At 42.4% G+C, this 23,584-nt stretch overlaps 1 protein-coding gene across 3 annotated transcripts in view; it reads right to left on the bottom strand.

Moving 5' to 3' along the window:
* pparb2b (peroxisome proliferator-activated receptor beta2B) overlaps positions 1-23,584 on the bottom strand; it is a 28,209-nt gene that overhangs the window by 327 nt on the left and 4,298 nt on the right. For 2 of the 3 annotated variants that reach the window (XM_045695160.2, XM_014147249.3), the window contains 6 exons: positions 20,216-20,367; positions 19,853-19,991; positions 19,419-19,618; positions 11,716-11,922; positions 5,653-5,896; positions 1-5,320 (listed from right to left, as the gene is read on the bottom strand). The exon at positions 1-5,320 is cut by the window's left edge and continues 327 nt beyond it. In XM_045695160.2, coding sequence (XP_045551116.1) covers positions 5,073-5,320; positions 5,653-5,896; positions 11,716-11,922; positions 19,419-19,618; positions 19,853-19,991; positions 20,216-20,367 — 1,190 coding nt within the window. In that variant the 3' untranslated portion in view covers positions 1-5,072. 3 annotated transcript variants of the gene reach the window in all.

The following is a 23,584-nucleotide window of genomic DNA, read 5'->3' as shown; positions in this document are numbered from 1 at the left end:
AAGGACTGATCCTTCGCTGTTTCTCCATTCATCTAAAGTAGAAATAGTCACACTTCTCAAAGTGAACTCATCTTGAAAATATGATTTCACCATCAGTATTTTTACAAAATATAAATGGCAATACATGTTTGGGTAGTCACATTTCACAATGGTACCTGTCCATAACCAATGATCACTGAAAAGGTGAGAGAACAGAAAGGGCATCTCCATTCAAGTCAATGATGGCATAATAGGTGGACTGGCAGCCATTTTGAGTGAACTCATGCCAGGAAGTAACAGTAGGAAGTGTACCTGTCAATCTGCACTGTTACTTGTTGAGTCAACTGACATTACAAAAAATAATAATACATTCCATTGCATGAACCACATGTGGTAAAGAGGTCAATGGAACACAGACCTTGGGAGATCGAAGTACGGCAGATTAGCGCACATTCAACAAAACTGATATAACAATGATTGATGTATTGTAACATGCCCACAATGTGGTTAATAAAGTCCGATTTGGATACATTTGGCTATTTTAGAAGAAAGTCCATTTTCAGGTTCACTTCTTCAAATCAATTTTTTTTGTGACCAATACTTGTTCAAATGAAATTGTGACAGCTGAATGATAACTCCTGTTTGTATAAACTGGTAGCATAGCTAGCATAGAGAAATTGGTGCTGCTAGTCAGTCGTTTAACTGTAATGCAGTTGGAGACGATAACATGAACATGTATTGAGGTTGACATCCATACAAGCCTTATACTCAGATTTTATTCCTCAACATAGTGTGAAATACACATATAAACAAAAGCCTAAATGTAGGCTCATTTTGCTGGGGAGGCCATGAGGTGTTTTGGGGTCTTTCCCTCATGCGTTTGCAAAGCATTTCCATTGTTTTGGTTGAGTTCCACTGACCTCTTTACCATATCATCTGAATGAACATTCTACATTACCATGGCAATCCAGCATCAGTAATAGAACATTCTAGATTAGCATGGCAATCCAGCATCAGTAATAGAACATTCCAAAATACCATGGAAATGATTGCATCACAATACCGGGCAGTCATTGCGAGTGTACCATGAGTTTACCAGTCAATTTGCCAGGGTTAGGCGCCTGTGCTATTCATTCTACTTCTATGGTGAGAGCCTAAACAAATATGTGTTATTAGTGGTCATAATAATCTATACATCTTAATACAACACCTCACATAGGTACACTGGATAGCACACATCTGTACAATGTAACAAAAATACCACCATTATTCTTGTGAACAATTAAATTCACTATCTTGTTCATTCCCGAACTACAATTACATTCCCTTAAAAACAAGCACAAAATGGGTGCTTATAAGACACCTCAAGGAGTCAAATTAACAGCTTACATGATATGAGTAACAGACAAGCAGATACAACCGATTCTGCTCAACATTGACAATAGGGTAGAATAGTAAAATATTGCACAAAATGAACTACTATTAGGTAGCTCTACTGCTAGCAGTACCAATAGATCCAAGGTAGTGTGTGAAACGATTCTGAGATAGAAGTAGGAGATAAAAAGTGAAAATCAACAGTATTCAGCTGAATACAGTATAACCAAGGAAGTGTAGACTATAGGCTCATGTGTTAAAGAGAAATAACTTGTTTTTTAAATGAACACTATCCATATTAAAATCAACATCCGTTTTCCTTTTGACCCAAACCATTTGTTGTTAAGCAACTTCCATCTACTCGCTTTAGAACGTAAAAATATTTTAAACATAAGTCATTTCCTTAATAGCAAACCTGCTAATACACTCATGTTCTCCATTTTACTCCTAATATGAAGTGAAACCAGAATTTGATTTGGGGCAGTAGTACCCATTCACAACATTACTTTGGAGGACAAGCTCTATATGAATGTTCTCCTATCTCCCTTAGTGTTACTGGGTCATTCCACCAAATTCAGTGCCTTTGGAGAAGTGTAACTTGGTCAAAAATAACATCAGATTTTGTTGTTGTTGTTTAACATTGTTATAAAGAGCACATGATCATCTTCATACATTTTTTGAAAAGAAAAACATGTTTTCCCAAAAGGTTAAATAAAAAAAGTCCAGGGTAAGTGCCTATTAAGTACCAAATAAAAGTACCAGGGTTTGTCTATTTCTTCTTAAAATCAGCCATAAATCCCTTTGTGACAGGAAATGGAAGCTTGTTGTGAGCAACGGAGTGGAAATTGAATAAAAGCGTCACACAAAAAATGAAATTGTTAAAACATGTCTAGCCTGTCCATCTTTGGGTAACAGGATTGACGTGTTATGCTCCTCCCGCTCAGTTTTCCACCACAAAACACCACAAACAGTAGAACCAGCTCACCTGCTGGAACTGTAGGATTTGGCGATTAAATGTTTCTTTCTGAAAAAATAATTTTAAAATTTGAGTTCAGTTCACGTAACAGGGTTGGCCTTACATTTACATTTTTTTAAACATTTTAGTCATTTAGCAGACGCTCTTATCCAGAGCGACTTACAGTAGTGAATGCATACATTTCATACAACTCATACATTTTTTTTTTTTTTTTTTTTAAATTTTTTAATAAAAAAAATAAATAATAATTCTGTGCTGGCCCCCCGTGGGAATCGAACCCACAACCCTGGTGTTGCAAACACCATGCTCTACCAACTGAGCTACAGGGAAGGCCTTAAAATGGAGGAACAGACTTAAACAAATCACATTAAATAATCTTCAGAAATGGCTTTGTCAAAGCAACGATGGTGATGGTGAAACTTGGAGACATTTTTGGATTAAGTTGGTTAAAATCTTACTGGAAGTAACAGGGTTGACGGAGGGACATGTTAAAATTCTCAATATTAGCACAATGGCAATCCTTTATTCATATATATATATAAAAAAAAGGTCTATATTAAAAAGGGCACTTCATATAATATGACAGGCTTTTAATATTAAATATTGGTGCACAATTTCTACTGAAAATATCAAAAGGGACACAAGGCACTAATTTAGTGGAATCCCTACAGTACCATGTCTATCTAACCATCTATCCATTAACCACTAGCAAGCCAGCCAGCCATTAACCGCGTCTATCTAGCCAGCCATTAACCGCGTCTATCTAGCCAGCCATTAACCACGACCTTTTCCACATTTTGATGTTACAGCCTTATTCTAAAATGGATACCCCATGACAAAGCAAAAACAGGTTTTTCGAAATCTTTTGCAAATGTATTCAAAATGTAATGGAAATATCACATTTACATAAGTATTCAGACCCTTTACTCAGTAATTTGTCGAAGCACCTTTGGCAGCGATTACAGCCTCAAGTCTTCTTGGGTATGACTCTACAAGCGTTACACACCTGCATTTGTGGAGTTTTTCCTATTCTTCTCTGCAGATCCTCTCAAGCACTGTCAGGTTGAATGGGGAGCGTCGCTGACAACTATTTTCAGGTCTCTCCAGAGATGTTAGATCGGGTTCAAGTCTGGGCTCCGACTGAGCCACTCCAGGACATTCAGAGACTTGTCCGGAAGCCACTCCTGCATTGTCTTGGCTGTGGCTGTGTGCTTAGGGTCGTTGTCCTGAGCTCTCTGGAGCAGGTTCACCAAAGATCTCTCTGTACTTTGCTCCGTTCATCTTACCCTCAATCCTAACTAGTCTCCCAGTCCCTGAAAAACATCCCCACAGCATGACGCTGCCACCACCACGCCTCACTGTTGGGATGGTGCCAGGTTTCCTTCAGAAGTGACGCTTGGTATTCAGGCCAAAGAGTTCAATCTTGGTTTCATCAGACCAGAGAATCTTGTTTCTCATGGTCAGAGTCCTTTAGGTGCCTTTTGGCAACTCCAACCGGGCTGTCATGTGCCTTTTACTGAGGAGTGGCTTCCGTCTGGCCACTCTACCATAAAGGCCTGATTGGTGGAGTGCTGCAGAGATGGTTGTCCTTGTCGAAGGTTCTCCCATTTCCTTGGAGGAACTCTGGAGCGCTGTCAGAGTAACCATCGGGTTCTTGGTCACTTCCCTGACCAAGGCCCTTCTCCACCGATTGCTCAGTTTTGCTGGGTGGCCAGCTCTAGGAAGAGTCTTGGTGGTTCCAAACATTGAACGTCCCCAGGAACACAGCAGCCTCCATCGTTCTTAATTTAAGAACGATGGAGGCCACGGTGTTCTTGGGGACCGTCAATGCTGCAGACATTTTTGTTGGTACCCTTCCCCCGAATCTGTGCCTCCACACAATGTCTCAGAGCTCTACGGACAATTCCTTTGAACTCATGGCTTGGTTTTTGCTCTGACATGCACTGTCAACTGTGGGAGCTTATATAGACAGCTGTGTGCCTTTCCAAATCATGTCCAATCAATTGAATTTACCACAGGTGGACTCCAATCAAGTTGTAGAAACATCTCAAGGATGATCAATGGAAACAGGATGCACCTGAGCTCAATTTCGAGTCTCATAGCAAAGGGTCTGAATACTTAAGTTAAAATTTTTTAAATAAAAATTACTTTTAATCAATTGGCAAAAATGTTAAAAAAAATACATTTTCACTTTGTCATTATTGGGGTACTGTGTGTAGATTGATGACAAAAAAAGACTTTAATCCATTTTAGAATAAGGCTGTAACATAAAATGTGGAAGGGGTCTGAATACTTTCCAAATGCACTGTAAATACACACACACTATAATGTCATGTATTGCTATGAACAACAGTCAGTATTTGCCCTAGTGTTGAATAAAGTTGTATTAAATTGAACAGTCTGCGGTTATGAAGAAGTACTAGTGGGGGCAGTGAGATCCGGTCTGGTCCAGTTTAATCTGGTTTAGTCCAGGTCCTATCTAATCCAGTCAGTACATACATTTATAGATCTGCTGTAGTAAAGGGTGCAGTGAGGGCTCAGACTCATCGTGCGTCCGAAATGGCCCCCTATTTCCTATATAGTGCACTACTTTTGAGGTGACCAGTACATGTCCTTGTAGTTCTCCTGCCATAACAGGTGCAGCAAGTGCTAGTCCTGTTTATTCCAGTCAGTACATGTCTGATCTGTTTCAATCCAGTCCAGTCCGTTTTATTCCAGTCAGTACAGATTTAGTCCGGTCCAGTCAGTACATGTCCTTATAGATCTCCTGTAGTAGTGGGTGCAGAGAGATCTCAGATTCGGTCTTCTTGATCTTCTGCACCAGCAAGGCGTTCTCTGTGACCAGCTGTCTGAGGTCGGCCATCTTGTTCAGCAGCTTGGGGAAGACATAGAGGGAGTCCTGGTGGTTTGCCTGAAGGTGCAGGTCCAAGGCCTGGAGAATACAGTCCTGACTCTGTTCAACCTGCTTCACGTTCATCAGCCCTGGACGGTCTGCAGATGGATAGAGAATAGTTAGATGGGTAGACCACAGACGTGAAAGTTACCAACTAACAGCACAACCTTTCCGCTATTCCTCGCATCATATCTTCTCAACCATATTGGAAGAAAAAGTTCAAGTTCCCTCCCCTCTGACCTTTCTCTCCAATCTGTTTTGAGGAGGCGAGGAGAGAGAATATCAGGAATCTAGGGAAAGATGAATTGAGAAAGAGCTCCCCTCTACTCCACACAGGATGACAGCGGCCACGAACAACATTAAGGTCAGGGTTATCAGGGCAGAACAGTACTAGTTCCAGAGTTACTACTCCTACAGAAGTAAACCATACCTCCACACAGGATGATAGCGGCCACGAACAGAGCCAGGTCACTGTCATCCAGCTCCAGAGAATTGAACTTCACAGCAAACTCAAACTTGGGCTCCATGATCTCACTGAAGGGTTTACGTAGGCTCCTCAGGAACTCCCGGGTCACAAAACCCTTCCCGTTGGCCACAAGGAGGCCATCTTTGTTCATGAGGGAGGGCAGCATGGCGAAGATGGCCTCGTGGACGCCATACTTCAGCAGTGTTACCTGAGGCAGACGAGCAAAACATTTTAAAATTATTTGAGCATTTTCTCTCCCTTCATCTGAAGAAGATGGGCAAACACGTAAGCAAACTGTCAATCCATATATGAGGGTTTTTCAAATCATACAGTATGTGCCAAAGCAATTGTGTGCTTTTTTTAGTTGGAGCTAGCTATTAAAAAAATAAAATAAAATAAAAATCACCTGTTAGGCCAGTTGAGAAAAAGTTATCATTTACAACTGCGACCTGGCCAAGAATGCAAAGCAACACAAACAACAGAGTTAAACGTACAGTCAATAACACAATAGAAAAAAAAGTCTATATACAGTGTGTGCAAATGGCGTAAGGAGGTAAGGCAATAAATAGGCCATAGTAGCAAAGTAATTATAATTTTGCTAACACTGGAGTGAGATGTGCAGATGATGATGTGCAAGTAGAAATACTGGTGTGCAAAAGAGCAAAAAGGTAAATAAAAACAAGATGGGGATGAGGTAGGTCGTTGGATGGGCTATTTACAGATGGGCTATGTACAGCTGCAGCGATCGATTAGCTGCTCAGATAGCTGATGCTTAAAGTTGGTGAGGGAGATATAAGTCTCCAACTTCAGCAAATTTTGCAATTTGTTCCAGTCATTGGCAGCAGAGAACTGGAAGGAAATGCGGCCAAAGGAGGTGTTGGCTTTGGGGATGACCAGTGAGATATACCTGCTGGAGCGCGTGCTACCGGTGAGTGCTGCTATGGTGACCAATGAGCTGAGATAAGGAGGAGCTTTACCTAGCCAAGACTTATAGATGACCTGGAGCCAGTGGGTTTGGCGACGAGTATGAAGCGAGGGCCAGCCAACGAGAGCGTACAGGTCGCAGTGGTGGGTAGTATATGGGGCTTTGGTGACAAAACAGATGACACTGATGGACTGCATCCAGATTGCTGAGTATGGTGTTGGAGGCTATTTTGTAAATGACATCGCCGAAGTCGAGGACCGGTAGGATAGTCAGTTTTACGAGGATGTTTGGCAGGGAGGAAATTTACATTTACATTTAAGTCATTTAGCAGACGCTCTTATCCAGAGCGACTTACAAATTGGTGCATTCACCTTATGATATCCAGTGGAACAACCACTTTACAATAGTGCATCTAAATCACATAAGCCCTATTAATATTTTTTAACTGGGGGTTGGTATAGTAAGCTCAGTTCCCAGTTTCAAGTTTGTAATTTCACATGCACAAACAAATACAGTGAAATGCCTTTCTTGCAAGCTCTAACCCTCTGGTGACTGAAGAAGACCATAGCTGTGTTAAAATACTCATACTAACCATACTATGTGACGTGAGTTTAGTACATAGTATGCTTATTAGTCATAGTATGCCAAAGGTCCCCAGATGACATACTAAATTCAACAAAATACAAAGTATACATGCAGTGGACACTAGCTGTGTTTGAATACCCATACTGATATACTACTAGTTCATTTTATAATACTGCAAACGAACTGTATTGTTTCCGTTGAGAGTACTAGCGCTTCGCCTCTGTACCGGAAGTTGATGCTGTTGTAAGGCAACCTCTTGCTAGCTTATTAGCATAACAAGCGAGCTAGACATCTTACGACTTTGGGTGCGTTTGTAAATTCAATCTAGAGTGCCAGAGAGCGCGCAGTGTGTGCTCTGGGTGTTCGTAAATTCAGAGCGTTGTCAGATTGTCAGTTCGTAAATTCAGAGCGTACACTGGACGCTCTGGCTCAGGAGTAGGGTTGATCCAAGCGTTCTGACCTCAAAACGGCAGTCAAGCAATCAAGCTAACTGGCTAAAGTAGGCTAGCTTGCTAGCTACTTCCAGACACAATGAGAGAACAACTCACTCTGACCATTTTACTCTCCCTAGCAGAGCTGGTTAGGCTGTTTTCATGTTATCCAGAGCATTGTTGACTAACTGTGCTGCTGGCAACAATTTATTTGCGCTTTTTGCCGACGTTTACTGACACCGGCCATATTCAACTGATGTTGAACGTTCGTAAATGCAAGTTATTCTGCTCTCTGGCACACTCAGCCGAGAGAGCTCTGAAATTGGAGTAACGTTAGATAGCCAGAGCAAATTTACGAAATCACCCAAATTACAATGTCCATTGAGAACGCACAACAACTATACCATTTAGCTAAGCTAAGAATGACGAGAATAATCAAATCAATAAACGTTGGGTAGTTTGATAGCATATAGTTAATATACTGGCAAGTTTGATGTATTAGTAGCCAACTAACATTAGGCAGCTAGCTAACATACTGGTACATACTGTTGTAATGATATGCGGTTCGTAAGGATGGCGTAACTAACAAATTGTCAGCAAACGAAGTGTAACTTATTTGAAAAGTCATTACATTGCTTAACATCTGTCATAATTAGTTCAATAAATTAATTTGTATCCGCTCTCGGACTTCAGCTGAATATTTTACGCCATTTTCTTCAAATCTGAACACGTTGTGAAGCCACGCCCATTGTCTGAAGAACTGCATTAAGGGCCCTAAAAGCCACAGATATACAAGCAGTGTTAAGCAAATATACAAGCAGTGTCCACTGCTTGTATATTTGGCGAATGTAGTACAACATCCGGGAACTTTTGACATACTAACTGTATCCATACTATGACCAATAAGCATACTATATGTAACAGTATAGCTTCCGTCCCTCTCCTCGCCCCAACCTGGGCTTGAACCAGGGACCCTCTGCACACAGACAACAGTCACCCTCGAAGCATCGTTACCCATCGCGCCACAAAAGCCATGGCCCTTGCAGAGCAAGGGGAACAACTACTTCTGGTCTCAGAGTGAGTGACGTCACCCGATTGAAACGCTATTAGCGCGCACCACCGCTAACTAACTAGCCATTTCACATCAGTTACATATATACTCAATTTACATCAAATAGTATGGTTAGTATGAGCAAAGATGTTCTACTCTGTTTTCATCTATTTGTGGTATGAGTATTCGAACACAGCTACTATTTCCGTGCTTTTAGGGCCCATAATGCAATTCTTCAGAAAATGCACGTGGCTTCGTAACTTCTCAGATTTTAACTAAATGGCGGAAAATATGAACCCGAAGTCCGACGAGAGCGGATATAAAATTAATTGCTTTAACTAATGACAAATGTTAAGAAAATGTAATAAAGTAATGCCTTTTCAATTAAGTTACACGTTATGTTGGCTGACAATTTGTTAGCTATGCTATCCTTACAAACCGCATAGCATTACAACAGTATGTACCGGTATGTTAGCTAATGTTAGTTGGCTACTAATACATCAAACCTGGCCAGGCAGTACATTAACTAACCACCCAACATTTATTGACTTGATTATTTACATCATTCTTAGCTATGTGGTATAGTTGTACGATTCAATGGCCATCTACTCCGATTTCAGAGCAGTCTCGCGCAGAATAAGTCATGAATTTACGAAAGCTCAACACCCGTTGAATATGGCCGGAGTCAGTAAACGTTGGCAAAAATAAGTGTAATTAAATTGTTGCCAGCAGCACAGTCACCAATGCTCAGGATAACATGAAAACAGCCTAACCAGCTCTGCTAGGGCGAGTAAAATGGTCAGAGTGAGGTGTTCTCTCATTTGTGTCTGGAAGTAGCTAGCCAACGTTAGTCAAGCACCCAAGCTAACTGGCTAACGCTGAACGCTCGGATCAACCCTACTCCTCGGCCAGAGAATCCAGCGTGCAAAACGCTCTGAATTCACAAAGGGACAATCTGACAACGGTCTGGACGAACAACCAGAGCACAGTCTTGCACTCCAGATTGAATTTACAAACACACCCGAAAATGGTAATTTGTTTTGCTAGTCATTTGTTACGCTAACAAGAGGTTGCATAGCAACAGCATCAACTGTACGCAGGCGAAGCTCTAGTACGCTCAACTGAAACGATGCCCTTCGTTTACAGTATACTAGAATTAACTAATAGTATATGGTATGTAGTATATACACTCATTAAGTATGTAGTATGGGTATTTGAACACAGCTCATGCCACACCATAGAAAGATATACAGTACCAGTCAAAAGTTTGGACACCTTCTCCTGTAATATTTATTTTTGTATTACTATTTTCTACATTGCAGAATAATAGTGAAGACATCAAAACTATAAAATAACACATGGAATCATGTAGTATAACTATAAATTATATTTGAGATTCTTCAAAGTAGCCACCCTTTGCACACTCTTGGCATTCTCTCAACCAGCTTCCCCTGGAATGCTTTTCCAGTCTTGACGGAGTTCCCACATATGCTGAGCACTTGTTGGCTGCTTTTCCTTCACTCTGCGGTCCAACTCATCCCAAACCATCTCAATTGGGTTGAGTTCTAGTGATTGTGGAGGACAGGTCATCTGATGCAGCACTCCATCACACTCCTTCTTGGTCAAATTGTCCTGTTGAAAAACAAGATGATAGTCCCACTAAGCGCAAACAGATGGGATGGCGTATCGCTGCAGAATGTTGTGGTAGCCATGCTGGTTAAGTGTGCCTTGAATTCTAAATAAATCACTGACAGTGTCACCAGCAAAGCACCACCACGCCACCTCCATGCTTCACGGTGGGAACCACACATGCAGAGATCATCCGTTCACCTACTCGGCGTCTCACAAAGACAAGGCGGATGGAACAAAAATTCTCAAATTTGGACTCATCAGACCAAAGGACAGATTTCCACTAATATCCATTGCTCGTGTTTGTCCCAAACAAGTCTCTTCTTAATGGTGTCCTATAGTAATGGTTTGGTTCTTTGTAGCAATTTGACCATGAAGGCCTGATTCACACAGTCTCCTCTGAACAGTTGATTTTAAGATGTTTGTTACTTGAACTCTGTGAAGCATTTATTTGGGCTACAATTTCTGAGGCTGGTAACTCTAATGAACTTATTCTCTGCAGCAGAGGTAACTCTGGGTTTAATTGATAGCCAGTTTCAACATAGCGCTTGATGGTTTTTACAACTGCACTTTAAGAAATGTTCCGCATTGACTGATTTTTATGTCTTAAAGTAATGACGGACTGTAATTTGTCTTTGCTTATTTGAGCTGTTCTAGCCATAATATGGACTTGGTCTTTTACCAAATAGCCCTATCTTCTGTATACCACCCCTACCTTGTCACAACACAACTGATTGGCTCAAACGCATTAAGGAAAGAAATTCCACAAATTAACTTTTAAACAAGGTACACCTGTTAATTGAAATGCATTCCAGGTGACTACCTCATGAAGCTGGTTGAAAGAATGCTGTGCAAAGCTGTCATCAAGGCAAAGGGTGGCTACTTTGAAGAATCTCAAATATATTTTGACGTTAACACTTTTTTGGTTAGTACATGATTCCATGTGTTATTTCATAGTTGTGATATCGTCACTATTATTCTACAATGTAGAAAAGACTAAAAATAAAAATCATGGAATGAGTAGGTGTATCCAAACTTTTGACTGGTACTATATGTATGTATGTATGTGTGTGTATATATGTATGTATGTATGTATGTATGTGTGTGTATATATGTATGTATGTATGTATGTGTGTGTATATATGTATGTATGTATGTATGTATATATATATATATATAAATGAATAAATAAATAAATAAAATGTTTTAACCTTTTATTTAAGAACAAATTCTTATTTTCAATGACGTCCTAGGAACAGTGGGTTAACTGCCTTGTTCAGAGGCAGAACGACATTTTTACCTTGTCAGCTCGGGGATTCGATCTTGCAACCTTTCGGTTACTAGGCCAACGCTCTAAACACTAGGCTACCTGCCGCCCTATCTATATCTCTATCTCCGTGCCGTACCTGGTCGTTAAGGAAGAGATCCACAAACCCTGGGATTCTCTTGGCAAACTCCGTGAGCTCCCGTACAGTCTCCACCGTTGTGCACTGACAGCGGAAGAACACGTGTACCCCGATCTCCTTCGTGAGGGGCGCGCCCGGGACTAACTGGTTCCACACTAGACCACGCTCTGCCTGCCACAGGGTGTCCACATCATGGATCACAAATGTCTGAGGGGACAGAGAGAAAGCAATCATCTTTAAATGTTCTTCCACCTCTTATTTAAAAAAAGTAACAAATAAATTAAATAACTTCAGCTTGCTCTTATTAGGTCTCAGGATAAACAAAAACATCTATAGGTACAGTAAGTGTTCATGTCAAGTTAAAATCATTATGAAAAACAGATTGATGAGGCAGACTGCTCTACAAATACCCTTTAAAAAATGTTTTACAAATCTGCCACTAAACCTTTCCATGAGGTTACTAGTAACATTCATCTAGATTGGTGCAACCATAAAAGCCTTCCCCCTCATTAAAACTCAGAGAGGTTGTTGTGAGTTGTGACCATAAACATATACAGTGCCACATTTTGTTGTGTTACAGTCTGATTTTAAAATGGATTACATTGAGATGTTGTCACTGGCCTACACACAATACCCCATAATGACAAAGTGGAATTATGTTTTTTCTAAAAATGTACAAATTAATTAAAAATGAACAGCTGAAATGTCTTAAGTCAATAAATATTCAACCCCTTTGTTATGGCAAGCCTAAATAAAGTTCACAAGTAAAAATGTGCTTAACAAGTCATACTGTAAATTGTATAGACTCATTGTGTGCAATAATAGTGTTTAACATGATTTTTGAATGACTACCTCATCTCTGTACCCCACACATACAGATAATTGTAAGGTCCCGCAGTTGAGCAGTGAATTTCAAACACAGCTTCCACCATAGACCAGGGAGGTTTTCCAATGCCTTTCAAAGAGCACCTATCAGTAGATGGGTAAAAGTTAAAAAAAAGACATTGAATATCCCTTTGAGCATGGTGAAGTTATTACACTTTGGATGGTCTTTCAATACACCCAGTCACTACAAATGTATTACAAATACCATATTTACATAAGTATTCAAACATTTTTCCTTGAGACTCAAAATTAAGCTCCTATTTTCAAAAATCATCCTTGAGATGTCACTACAACTTGATTGGAGTCCACCTGTGGCCAATTCAATTGTTTGGACATGAATTAGAAATAATCACACCTGTCTATATAAGGTCCAACAGTTGACAATGAATGACAGATGTATATTTTTTATTTTCGTTCACTACTCCTACAGTAGATGGCTGAATAACACCAATAGGTTGTAGTCTGCCATAAAACTGGTTATAGTTTCTGCCCTAAGGAACTGTCCGTAGATCTCTGAGATAATTGTGATGAGGCATATCTGGGGAAGAGTATAAAACCATTTCTAGAGTGTTGAAAGTTTCCAAGAGCACAGTGGTCTCCATCATTGGGGGAAAAAAATATGGAACTTATCCGACTGCCTAGAGCTGGCCGGCCGACCAAACGAGGAAGAACCTTGGTCAGGGAGGTGACCAAGAACCCAATGACCACTCTAAGATGGGTGAACCTGCCAGAAGGACAACAGTCTCTACAGCACTTAACCAATCTGGGCTTTATGGGAGAGCGGCCAGACAGAAGCCACTACTGAAAAAAAGGCACATCACACCTGGAATTTGCAAAAACGCATGTGAAAGACTCAGAGCATAAGGCAAAAGATACTGTGGTCTAATGACACAAGAACTTAGTGCTTTGCATTCAGGCCAAGGAGTTATGTCTGGAGAAAACCAGAACCCTAACAGCATCCCCATGGTGGTGGCAGCATCATGCTATGGGGATGCTTGTCAGCGGCAGGGAGACTGGAAAGGATAGAAGGAACAATGAATGGAGCCAAATCCTTGATGAGAACCTGCTTCAGAGTGCACACGACCTTAGACTAGGGCAAAGACTTACTTCCAACAGGACAATGACCCCAAGCATAAAGCCAAATCAAAGCTGGAATGGCTTCAGAACAAGAATGTGAAAGTCCATGAGTGGCCCAGCCAAAGCCGACTTGAATCCCATTGAAAATATGTCGAAAAACTTGAAGAATGCTGTTGACCGCCGCCCCCCATCCAATTTAAATGAGATTTAGAAATTCTGCAGGGAAGAAAATCCCCAAATCCAGATTTGCAAAGCTGATACATACATACCGAAGATGTCTCAAAGCTGTAATCACTGCCAAAAGGAGCTTCTACAAAGTATTGACCCAGGGGTGTGAATACTTATGTAAATTAGATGTATGTATTTAAATGTTCAATAAATGACAAAAATGTCTAAAAACATGTTCTCACTTTGTCTTTATGGGGAAATTGTGTGTAGATGGGTGAGAAAAACAAAATGTGGAATAAGTCATGGAGGTGTGAATACTTTCTGAAGGCACTCTACATCACTGGTTCTGCTTGTACCGACGTGCAACCAGAAAAGTCTTCCTCCTCATGAAAGCTCAGTGTGTTCTAACGCCTAACCGGAGGCATACCCAATACCCATTGACATATTATAAATATCTCCTTGTCCCAGTCTGTAATCCCAACATGTTTCAAGCTGACCACCATTGTCCCTGTTGCCAAGAGATTTAAGATAGTCATTTAGGCAGGTTATCGCCCTGTAGCACTCATCTTTAATTATGAAGTGCTTTGAAAGGCTGGTCATGACACACATCAACACCATCCTCCCAGACCAATTCGCATACCCCCCCAGCAGATCCACAGATGACGCAATTGCACTTCACACTGCCCTCTCACACCTGGGCAACAGGTGCATAGGAAACTATGCAGTAATTTGTTTTTTTTAATGTATTATTTCTTTCTTACATTGCTAGCCCAGAAAATCTTAAGTGTTATTACATACACCCGAGAATAACTATTGGGTATAAAAGCTACGTCAATTTAAGAACATTACGACCAGGAATACGACTTTCCCGAAGTGGATCCTTTGTTCGGACCTCTACCCCGACACGTGATCTTATCCCAGAGGCCGACCCAAAACAACGCGGTCACCGGAGGAGAGGCAGGTGGAGCGGCCTACTGGTCAGACTTAGAAGGCGAGCACACCATCCGCCGCTTCCAAGCATATTACTCGCCAATGTCCAATCTCTAGACAACAAGGTGGATGAAATTAGGGCAAGGGTTGCATTCCAGAGAGACATCAGAGATTGTAACATTCTCTGTTTCACAGAAACATGGCTCACTCTGGATATGTTGTCAGAGTCGGTACAGCCACCCGGTTTCTTCCCGCATCGCACCGACAGAAACAAACATCTCTCTGGTAAGAAGAAGGGCGAGTGATGCCTTATGATTAATGACTCATGGTGTAATCATAGCAACATACAGGAACTCAAGTCCTTTTGATCACCTGACCTAGAATTCCTCACAATTAAATGCAGACCGCATTATCTACCAAGAGAATTCTCTTAAATTACAGTCACAGCCGTGTATATTGCCCCCCAAGCAGATACCTCGACAGCCCTGAAAGAACTTCACTGGACTCACTTCACTGTGTAAACTGGAAACCATACATCCTGAGGCTGCATTTATTGTATCTGGGAATTTTAACAAAGCTAATCTGAGAACAAGGCTTCCTAAATTCTATCAGCATATCGTATGCGCGACACGAGCTGGTAGCATTCTGGACCATTGCTACTCTAACTTCCGCAATGTATACAAAGCCCTCCCCCGCCCTCCCTTCGGCAAATCTGACCATGACTCCATTTTGTTGCTCCCAGCCTATAGACAGAAACTAAAACAGGAAACGCCCATGCTCAGGTCTATCCAACGATGGTCTGACCAATCAGAATCCACGCTTTAAGATTGCTTCGATCACATGGATATGTTCCGGGTAGCGTCAGACAACAACATTGACGTATACGCTGACTACGTGAGCGAGTTAATTAGCGAGTGCATCGGTGATGTTGTACCCACTGTGACTATTAAAACCTTCCCTAACCAGAAACTGTGGATTGATGGCAGCATTCGCACAAAGCTGAAAGCACAAACCACCGCTTTCAAATCATGGCAAGGCGACTGGAAACATGACCGAATACAAACAGTGTAGCTATTCCCTCCAGAAGGCAATCAAACAAGCAAAGCGTCAGTATTGAGACAAAGTAGAGTCGCAATTCAACGGCTCAAAACACGAGACACGTGGCAGGGTCTACAGTCAATCACGGATTACAGAAAGAAAATCAGCCCTGTCACAGACATCAAAGTCTTGCTCCCAGACAAATTAAACAACTTCTTTGCTCGCTTTGAGGACAATACAGTGCCACTGACACAGCCCGCTACCAAAGCCTGTGGACTCTCCTTCACCATGGCCAACGTGAGCAAAACATTTAAACGTGTTAACCCTCGCAAGGCTGCCGGCCCAGACGGCATCCCTAGCCGCGTCCTCAGAGCATGCGCAGACCACCTGGCTGGTGTGTTTACGGACATATTCAACCAATCCCTATCCCAGTCTGTTGTCCCCACATGCTTCAAGATGGCCACCATTTCTCCTGTTCCCAAGAAATCTAAGGTAACTGAACTAAATGACTATCGCCCCATAGCACACACTTCTGTCATCATGAAGTGCTTTGAGAGACTAGTCAAGGATCATATCACCTCCACCCTACCTGATACCTTAGACCCACACCAATTTGCTTACCGCCCCAATAGGTCCACAGACGACGCAATTGCCATCACACTGCCCTAGCCCATCTAGACAAGAGGAATACCTATGTAAGAATGCTGTTCATTGACTACAGCTCATTTAACACCATAGTACCCGCCAAGCTCGAGACCCTGGGTCTCGACCCGGCCTGTGCAACTGGGTCCTGGACTTTGACGGGCCACCTCCAGGTGGTGAGGGTTGGAAACATCTCCACCCCGCTGATCCTCAACACTGGGGCCCCGCAAGGTTGCATTCTCAGCCCTCTCCTGTCCACCCATGAGTGGCCATGCACACCTCCAACTCAAATCATCAAGTTTGCAGACGACACTACAGTGGTAGGCTTGATTACCAACAACAACGAGACGGCCTACAGGGAGGAGGTGAGGGCCCTCGGAGTACACATCACGGACAAACTGAAATGGTCCACCCACACAGACCCTCAGGAGGGTTAAGAAATTTGGCTTGTCACCTAAAACCCTCAAACTTTTACAGATGCACAATCGAGAGCATCCTGTCGGGCTGTATCCACGCCTGGTATAGCAACTGCTCCGCCCTCAACCGCAAGGCTCTTCAAAGGGTAGTGCGGTCTGCACAACGCATCACCGGGAGAAAACTACCTGCCCTCCAGGACACCTACAGCACCCGATGTCACAAGAAGGCCAAAAAGATAATCAAGGACAACAACCACCCAAGCCATTGCCTGTTCACCCAGCTATCATCCAGAAGGCGATGTCAGTAGAGGTGCATCAAAGCTAGGACCGAGAGACTGAAAAACAGCTTCTATCTCAAGGCCATCAGACTGTTAAACAGCCATCACTAACAGAGTGGCTGCTGCCAACATACAAACTCAAATCTATGGCCACTTTAATAAATGGATTTAATAAAAAAAGGTATCACTAGTCACTTTAAATAACGGCAATTTAATAAGGTCTACATATCCTACATTACTCATCTCATATGTATATACTCTATACCATCTATTGGGTCTCAACTAGCCTACCTGGTTAAATAAAGGTGAAAAAAAAAGAAAAAATCTTGCCTATGCAGCATGTACATATTCTCTCTCCGTGGCGGAGATCTTTGTTTGCTATACTCGGCCTTGTCTCAGGATGGTAAGTTGGTGGTTGAAGATATCCCTCTAGTGGTGTGGGGGCTGTGCTTTGGCACAGTGGGTGGGGTTATATCCTGCCTGTTTGGCCCTGTCCGGGGGTATCATCGGATGGTGCCACAGTGTCTCCTGACCCCTCCTGTCTCAGCCTCCAGAATTTATGCTGCAGTAGTTTGTGTGTCGGGGGGCTAGGGTCAGTCTGTTATATCTGGAGTATTTCTCCTGTCTTATCCGGTGTCCTGTGTGAATTTAAGTATGCTCTCTCTAATTCTCTCTTTCTTTCTTTCTCTCTCTCGGAGGACCTGAGCCCTAGGACCATGCCTCAGGACTACCTGGCATGATGACACCTTGCTGTCCCCAGTCCACCTGGCCATGCTGCTGCTCCAGTTTCAACTGTTCTGCCTGCGGCTATGGAACCATGACCTGTTCACCGGACGTGCCCCCTGTCCCAGACCTGCTGTTTTCAACTCTCTAGAGACAGCAGGAGCGGTAGAGATACTCTGAATGATCGGCTATGAAAAGCCAACTGACATTTACTCCCGAGGTGCTGACTTGTTGCACCCTCGACAACTACTGTGATTATTATTATTTGACCATGCTGGTCATTTATGAACATTTGAACATCTTGGCCATGTTCTGTTATAATCTCCACCCAGCACAGCCAGAAGAGGACTGGCCGCCCCTCATAGCCTGGTTCCTCTCTAGGTTTCGGCCTTTCTAGGGAGTTTTTCCTAGCACCCGTGCTTCTACACCTGCATTACTTGCTGTTTGGGGTTTTAGGCTGGGTTTCTGTCCAGCACTTTGAGATATCAGCTGATGTATTTATATAGCCCTTCTTACATTTGATTTATTCATCCCTTTACATTTGTGTGTATATAAGGTAGTCGTTGTGAATTTGTTAGATTACTTGTTAGATATTACGGCACTGTCAGAACGAGAAGCACAAGCATTTCGCTACACTCGCATTAACATCTGCTAATGTGTATGTGACCAATGAAATTTGATTTGAAATAACTGAGAATGTTGTTCATAAACTACAGCTCAGCGTTCAACGCCATAGTACCCTCCAAGCTCATCAAGCTAGGGACCCTGGGACTGAACTCCTCCCTCTGCAACTGGATCATGAACAGTCGTGAAGAGTGCTCCTCTTAACTCTCAAGAGGCTGAAAAGATTTGGAATGAGCCCTTGGATCCTCAAAAAGTTCTACAGCTGCACCATCGAGAGCATCTTCACCGGCTGCGTCACTACTTGGTATGGCAAATGCACCGCCCTTGATTGCAAAGTGCTACAGAGGGTGGTGCGGACTTCCTGCCATCCAGGATCTCTATATCATATAGTCTCAGAAGAAGGCAAAAGAAATTGCCAAAGACGCCAGCCACCCAAGCCATAGACTGTTCACTCTGCCACCGTCTGGCAAACGCTACTGAAGCATCGGCTCTAGGACCAACAAGCTCCGTGACAGCTTATACCCCCAAGCCATTAGGCTGCCAAATTGTCAATTAATTGGTACACCAACTATCGCACTGACCCTACGCACACACACTACATATGCACGCATACCGACACAACACAAACTCATGCATTACACACACTTTTACACTCATATGCTGCTGCTGCTATTCGTTCTTTATTTGACTCTTCTCTATCCTGATGCCTAGTTACGTCACCCTTCCTTCATGTACATATCTACCTCAAATAGCTCTGCACATTGATCTGGTACTCCCTAGATATAGCTCCATTTATGTGTATTTTATTTCTCGTGTTACTATTTTATTTTTAAACTCTGCATTGTTTGGAAGGGCTCGTAAGCAAGCAAGTCTACACCAGTTGTATTCCGCACGTTACAAAGAAATTGTTATTGGATTTTACCGATGTGCAGCTGGTCTTGCCAGTGAGGATATTGCGGGCCTTCTTCTTGGTCATGATGAGGTTCTTCAGGTAGGCTTGGTACACCTGTTTAGCCAGGGTCTTCAGGTCCAAGCCTCCATGGTGTTGGGCATCCAGCTCCTCAGCTAGCAGGCCAGCCATCAGCTTCTTCTCAGCTTCCGGCATACGCCCATACCGGATCGCTGGGGAAACAGACCGGATAGCATTAAAGTATGATTTTTTATTTTTTTATTTTAAAACAGTCAATGTTGATCTATATAACCCAAATGATGCCTGTGTAAATGTAAGTAAATCTGCCTGAGAAAAAAACGACGTATTGAGAATATTGAAATACCAGTAACTAGGTAATGAAATTGTTACATTAAGCAGCTCTTAAAGCATATTGAAAACTTCCACCAGTTTCAGTCCTCTCTCACCATCATGTGACATGCCCAGGGCTAGGCACTTCTGGAAGCGACAGTATTGGCACTTATTACGGTTTTTCTTCAGGATCTTACAGGCTCTCTCACAGCGCTCATACTCCAGCTTCAACCGAATAGTCCGTCGGAAGAAGCCCTGGACCACATGATACAGACAGAGGTGGTCATTGAACTTGAGTTTCAGGTTAACTAACTTGAAATAGCTGGAATGCTGCTGCACAGGACAAAAACTAAACTCAAGCTAGGGTCTGGTTGAGGATGTTAGCAGCCATATCAAAACATCCAATATTTAAGACCTAAGAACATTAGGCAATGTTTTCTGATGAAGACCCAATGGTAGACTGACAGAATCTCTCTCACCTTGCAGCCCTCGCAGGCATGCACACCGTAGTGAAACCCTGAAGCTTTGTCAGCACAGACCCTACACTCAACGTTGATCGCAGGGCCCGCGGCCTCGTCCCGGCCCAGATGCAACTGCTCTGACAGCAAGGGAGACGACGTGTGAGACAGGTCTGACACACAGAGCGAGACAACACAGAGATGGTGTGAGACAGGCATGACACACAGAGACAACACCCATCTGCGCACGCAATCACCACAACAAATAATAGACCATTCTTGTTCAGACTCGTATCCCCCTCACCTTAACCCAGATCTGTTTGTGCCAACGACAATGAGTTTGCACGAGAGCTCAAACTGATCTGGGACCAGGCCGTACCGATATGCTCTGGTCTGCTGATGTACAGGGCATTCGGAAAGTATTCAGACACCTTGATTTTTTCCAAATTGTGTTACGTTACAACCTTTTTCTAAAATTGATAAAATATATATTTTTTCAAGCTACACACAATACCCCAAAATGACAAAGCAAAAACAGGTCGAGAAATGTTTGCTAACTTATACGAAATTAAAAACAGAAATACCTTATTTGCATGTCAAAGCAAAAACCAAGCCATGAGGTTGAAGGAATTGTCCGTGGAGCTCCGAGACAGGGTTGTGTCGAGGCACAGATCTGGGTAAGGGTACTAAAACATTTCTGCAGCATTGAAGGTCCTCAAGAAAACAATGGCCTCCAATCTTAAAGGGAATTAGTTTGGAAACACCAAGACTCTTCAAAGAGCTGGCCGCCCAGCCAAACTGAGCAATCGGGGGAGAAGAGCCTTTGTCAGGTAGGTGACCAAGACCCAGATGGTGACTCTGACAGCACTCCAGAGTCCTCTGTGGAGATGGGAGAACCTTCCAGAAGGACAACCATCTCTGCAGCACTCAGGCCTTTATGGTAGAGTGTCCAGGTGGAAGCCACTCCTCAGGAAAAGGCACATGACAGCTCACTTGGAGTTTGCCAAAAGGCACATAAAGGACTCTGACCATGAGAAACAAGATTCTCTGGTCTGATGAAACCAAGATTCTACTTTTTGGCCCGAATGCCAAGCGTCACATCTGGAGGAAACCTGGCACCATCCCTACGGTGAAGCATGGCGGCAGCATCATTCGGTGGGGATGTTTTTCAGAGGCAGGGACTGTGAGACTAGTCAGGATCAAGGGAAAGATAAACAGAGCATAGTACTGAGAGATCCTTGATGAAAACCTCCTCCAGAACGCTCAGGACCTCAGACTGGGGCGAAGGTTCACCTTCCAACAGGACAATGACCCTAAGCACACAGCCAAGACAATGTAGGAGTGGCTTCGGGACAAGTCTCTGAATGTCCTTGAGTGGCCCAGCCAGAGCCAAGACTTGAACATCTCTGGAGAGACCTGAAAATAGCTGTGCAGCGATGTTCCCCATCCAACCTGGCCAGTGGCGAGCCCCACGTTTTTTGCAAAAAATAAAAAATAAAATGTAAAAATATTATGGGGTATTCTGTGTAAATTGATGAGGAATAAAAATGAAAAAAATATTGGGGCTTGCCTATTTCGCATGTTATTTTGGGATTAATACGTGTCACATATCAGTTTGCAAACAAAGTAAAAAAAATAAATATATATATATACACACACACACAGTTGAAGTCAGAAGTTTATATACACTTAGGTTGGAGTCATTAAAACGCATTTTTCAACCACTCCACAAATTTCTTGTTAACAAACTATAGTTTTGGCAAGTTGGTAAGGAGGACAGCTAATTTGTGCATGACAAGTAATTTTTCCAACAATTGTTTACAGACAGATTATTTCAGTGTATCACAATTCCAGTGGGTCAGAAGTTGACATACGCTAAATTGGCTGTGCCTTTAAACAGCTTGGAAAAATCCAGAAAATGATGTCATGGCTTTAGAGACTTCTGATAGGCTAACTGACCTCATTTGAGTCAATTGGAGGTGTACCTGTGGATGTACTTCAAGGCCTACCTTCAAACTCCGTGCCTCTTCGCTTGACATCATGGGAAAATCAAAAGAAATCAGCCAAGACATCCGAAAAAAAATTGTAGACCTCCACAAGTCTGGTTCATACGTTCTGTCTCCTAGAGATGAGATGCGAAAAGTGCAAATCAATCCCAGAACAAGAGCAAGGTGTATGTAAACTTCCGACTTCAACTGTATATCGAGTTAATAAAGCTGCATAACAAAACAAAAAAAGGACCATGTTTGTTTCTTGAGTAAGGCAGCTCCAAAATGCAGGTGTTTCAGCCTAGCTCAGTGCTTTCTGTGGTGGTGGGGCAAGACAGCAGGAAATAGGCGCATTGCACCTTGATTGGCTCAGTGTTCTGTCACTCATGGAGACACTACGTCACAGGCCAAGTCTAAGTCTAACAAGTCTAAGTCTTTAGTAAGGGTAGACATTGAACATTAGAAGTGCCCATCCAAAAAGGCTCAAGGTCATTGGCCATAGAAAAAAAAAAGTCAAATCACAGTATATCTACAGCAGCTTTGATTGGACTGATCATGTCACCATCATACTTTCTAAATCTTAGCTAGCAGTCATCATCATGAATCAAGTCGACAATCTACAGGCCAAATCCTTTTAAAATCCTTGTCATATGAAGAGAAATAATGAAGAGAAATTATAGATAAAATGTATCGGTGCTCATCGGCCAAAAACATTACACAACATGTAGTATATCGCAAATTCAACAATGAGTGGTTTGGAAGGAATCAGTGGCTAACTGCAAGCATTGCAAAGCAACCACTAACCTGCTATTCAGTGGAGTGGCTGTGTGGATCTTTTTCCCGAGTTCCCACCATAAATCCAGAGAATCCCAGACTTTGATAAAGTGATGACAAGATTTGCCCACACAGGAACGCCACTCCACCTTCCTGTTAAGTGTCTGTTGAAGTGTCAAAAATGTCTTGTAACAATTTGCTGCTGCATAAATGATGTAATGGGAATTTTTATGTTTGTGCTTTTCTTATCTTATAACTCATTTCTGTGTTCATGCAAGTGGTTGACTGAACAAATCCTCCTCTTATCAGTAGCTGCAGTTTGGTAGTACGCCCAGACCTTGTTTTGAGAACGAACAAACTCTCAGTTTCAAGGTCTCAGCTTAGAGAGAAAGAAGCCTTGTGAGGTATTGGTCGGTCACATGAATGAAACAAAACGGTAATGATTCATTAATTATGCAAATATAACTTGTCTGTGTATAACTGTATATAAGACAACTGCTGGGTCTGCCCAGGGAGAGCTCCTGATTGACATGTGTACTATGGTGCATTGAGTTGGAACGTCTCCAGCACGCTGACAATAAACAATGATTCATTTAAGATTGACTTCGAGTGTCCCTGTGGAAGAATT

The sequence above is a fragment of the Salmo salar genome, chromosome 15 (genome assembly GCF_965601325.2).
Source record: "Salmo salar chromosome 15, fSalSal1, whole genome shotgun sequence".
NCBI classification, from domain to species: Eukaryota; Metazoa; Chordata; class Actinopteri; order Salmoniformes; family Salmonidae; genus Salmo; species Salmo salar.
This window is presented reverse-complemented; position numbering and strand designations above follow the sequence as displayed.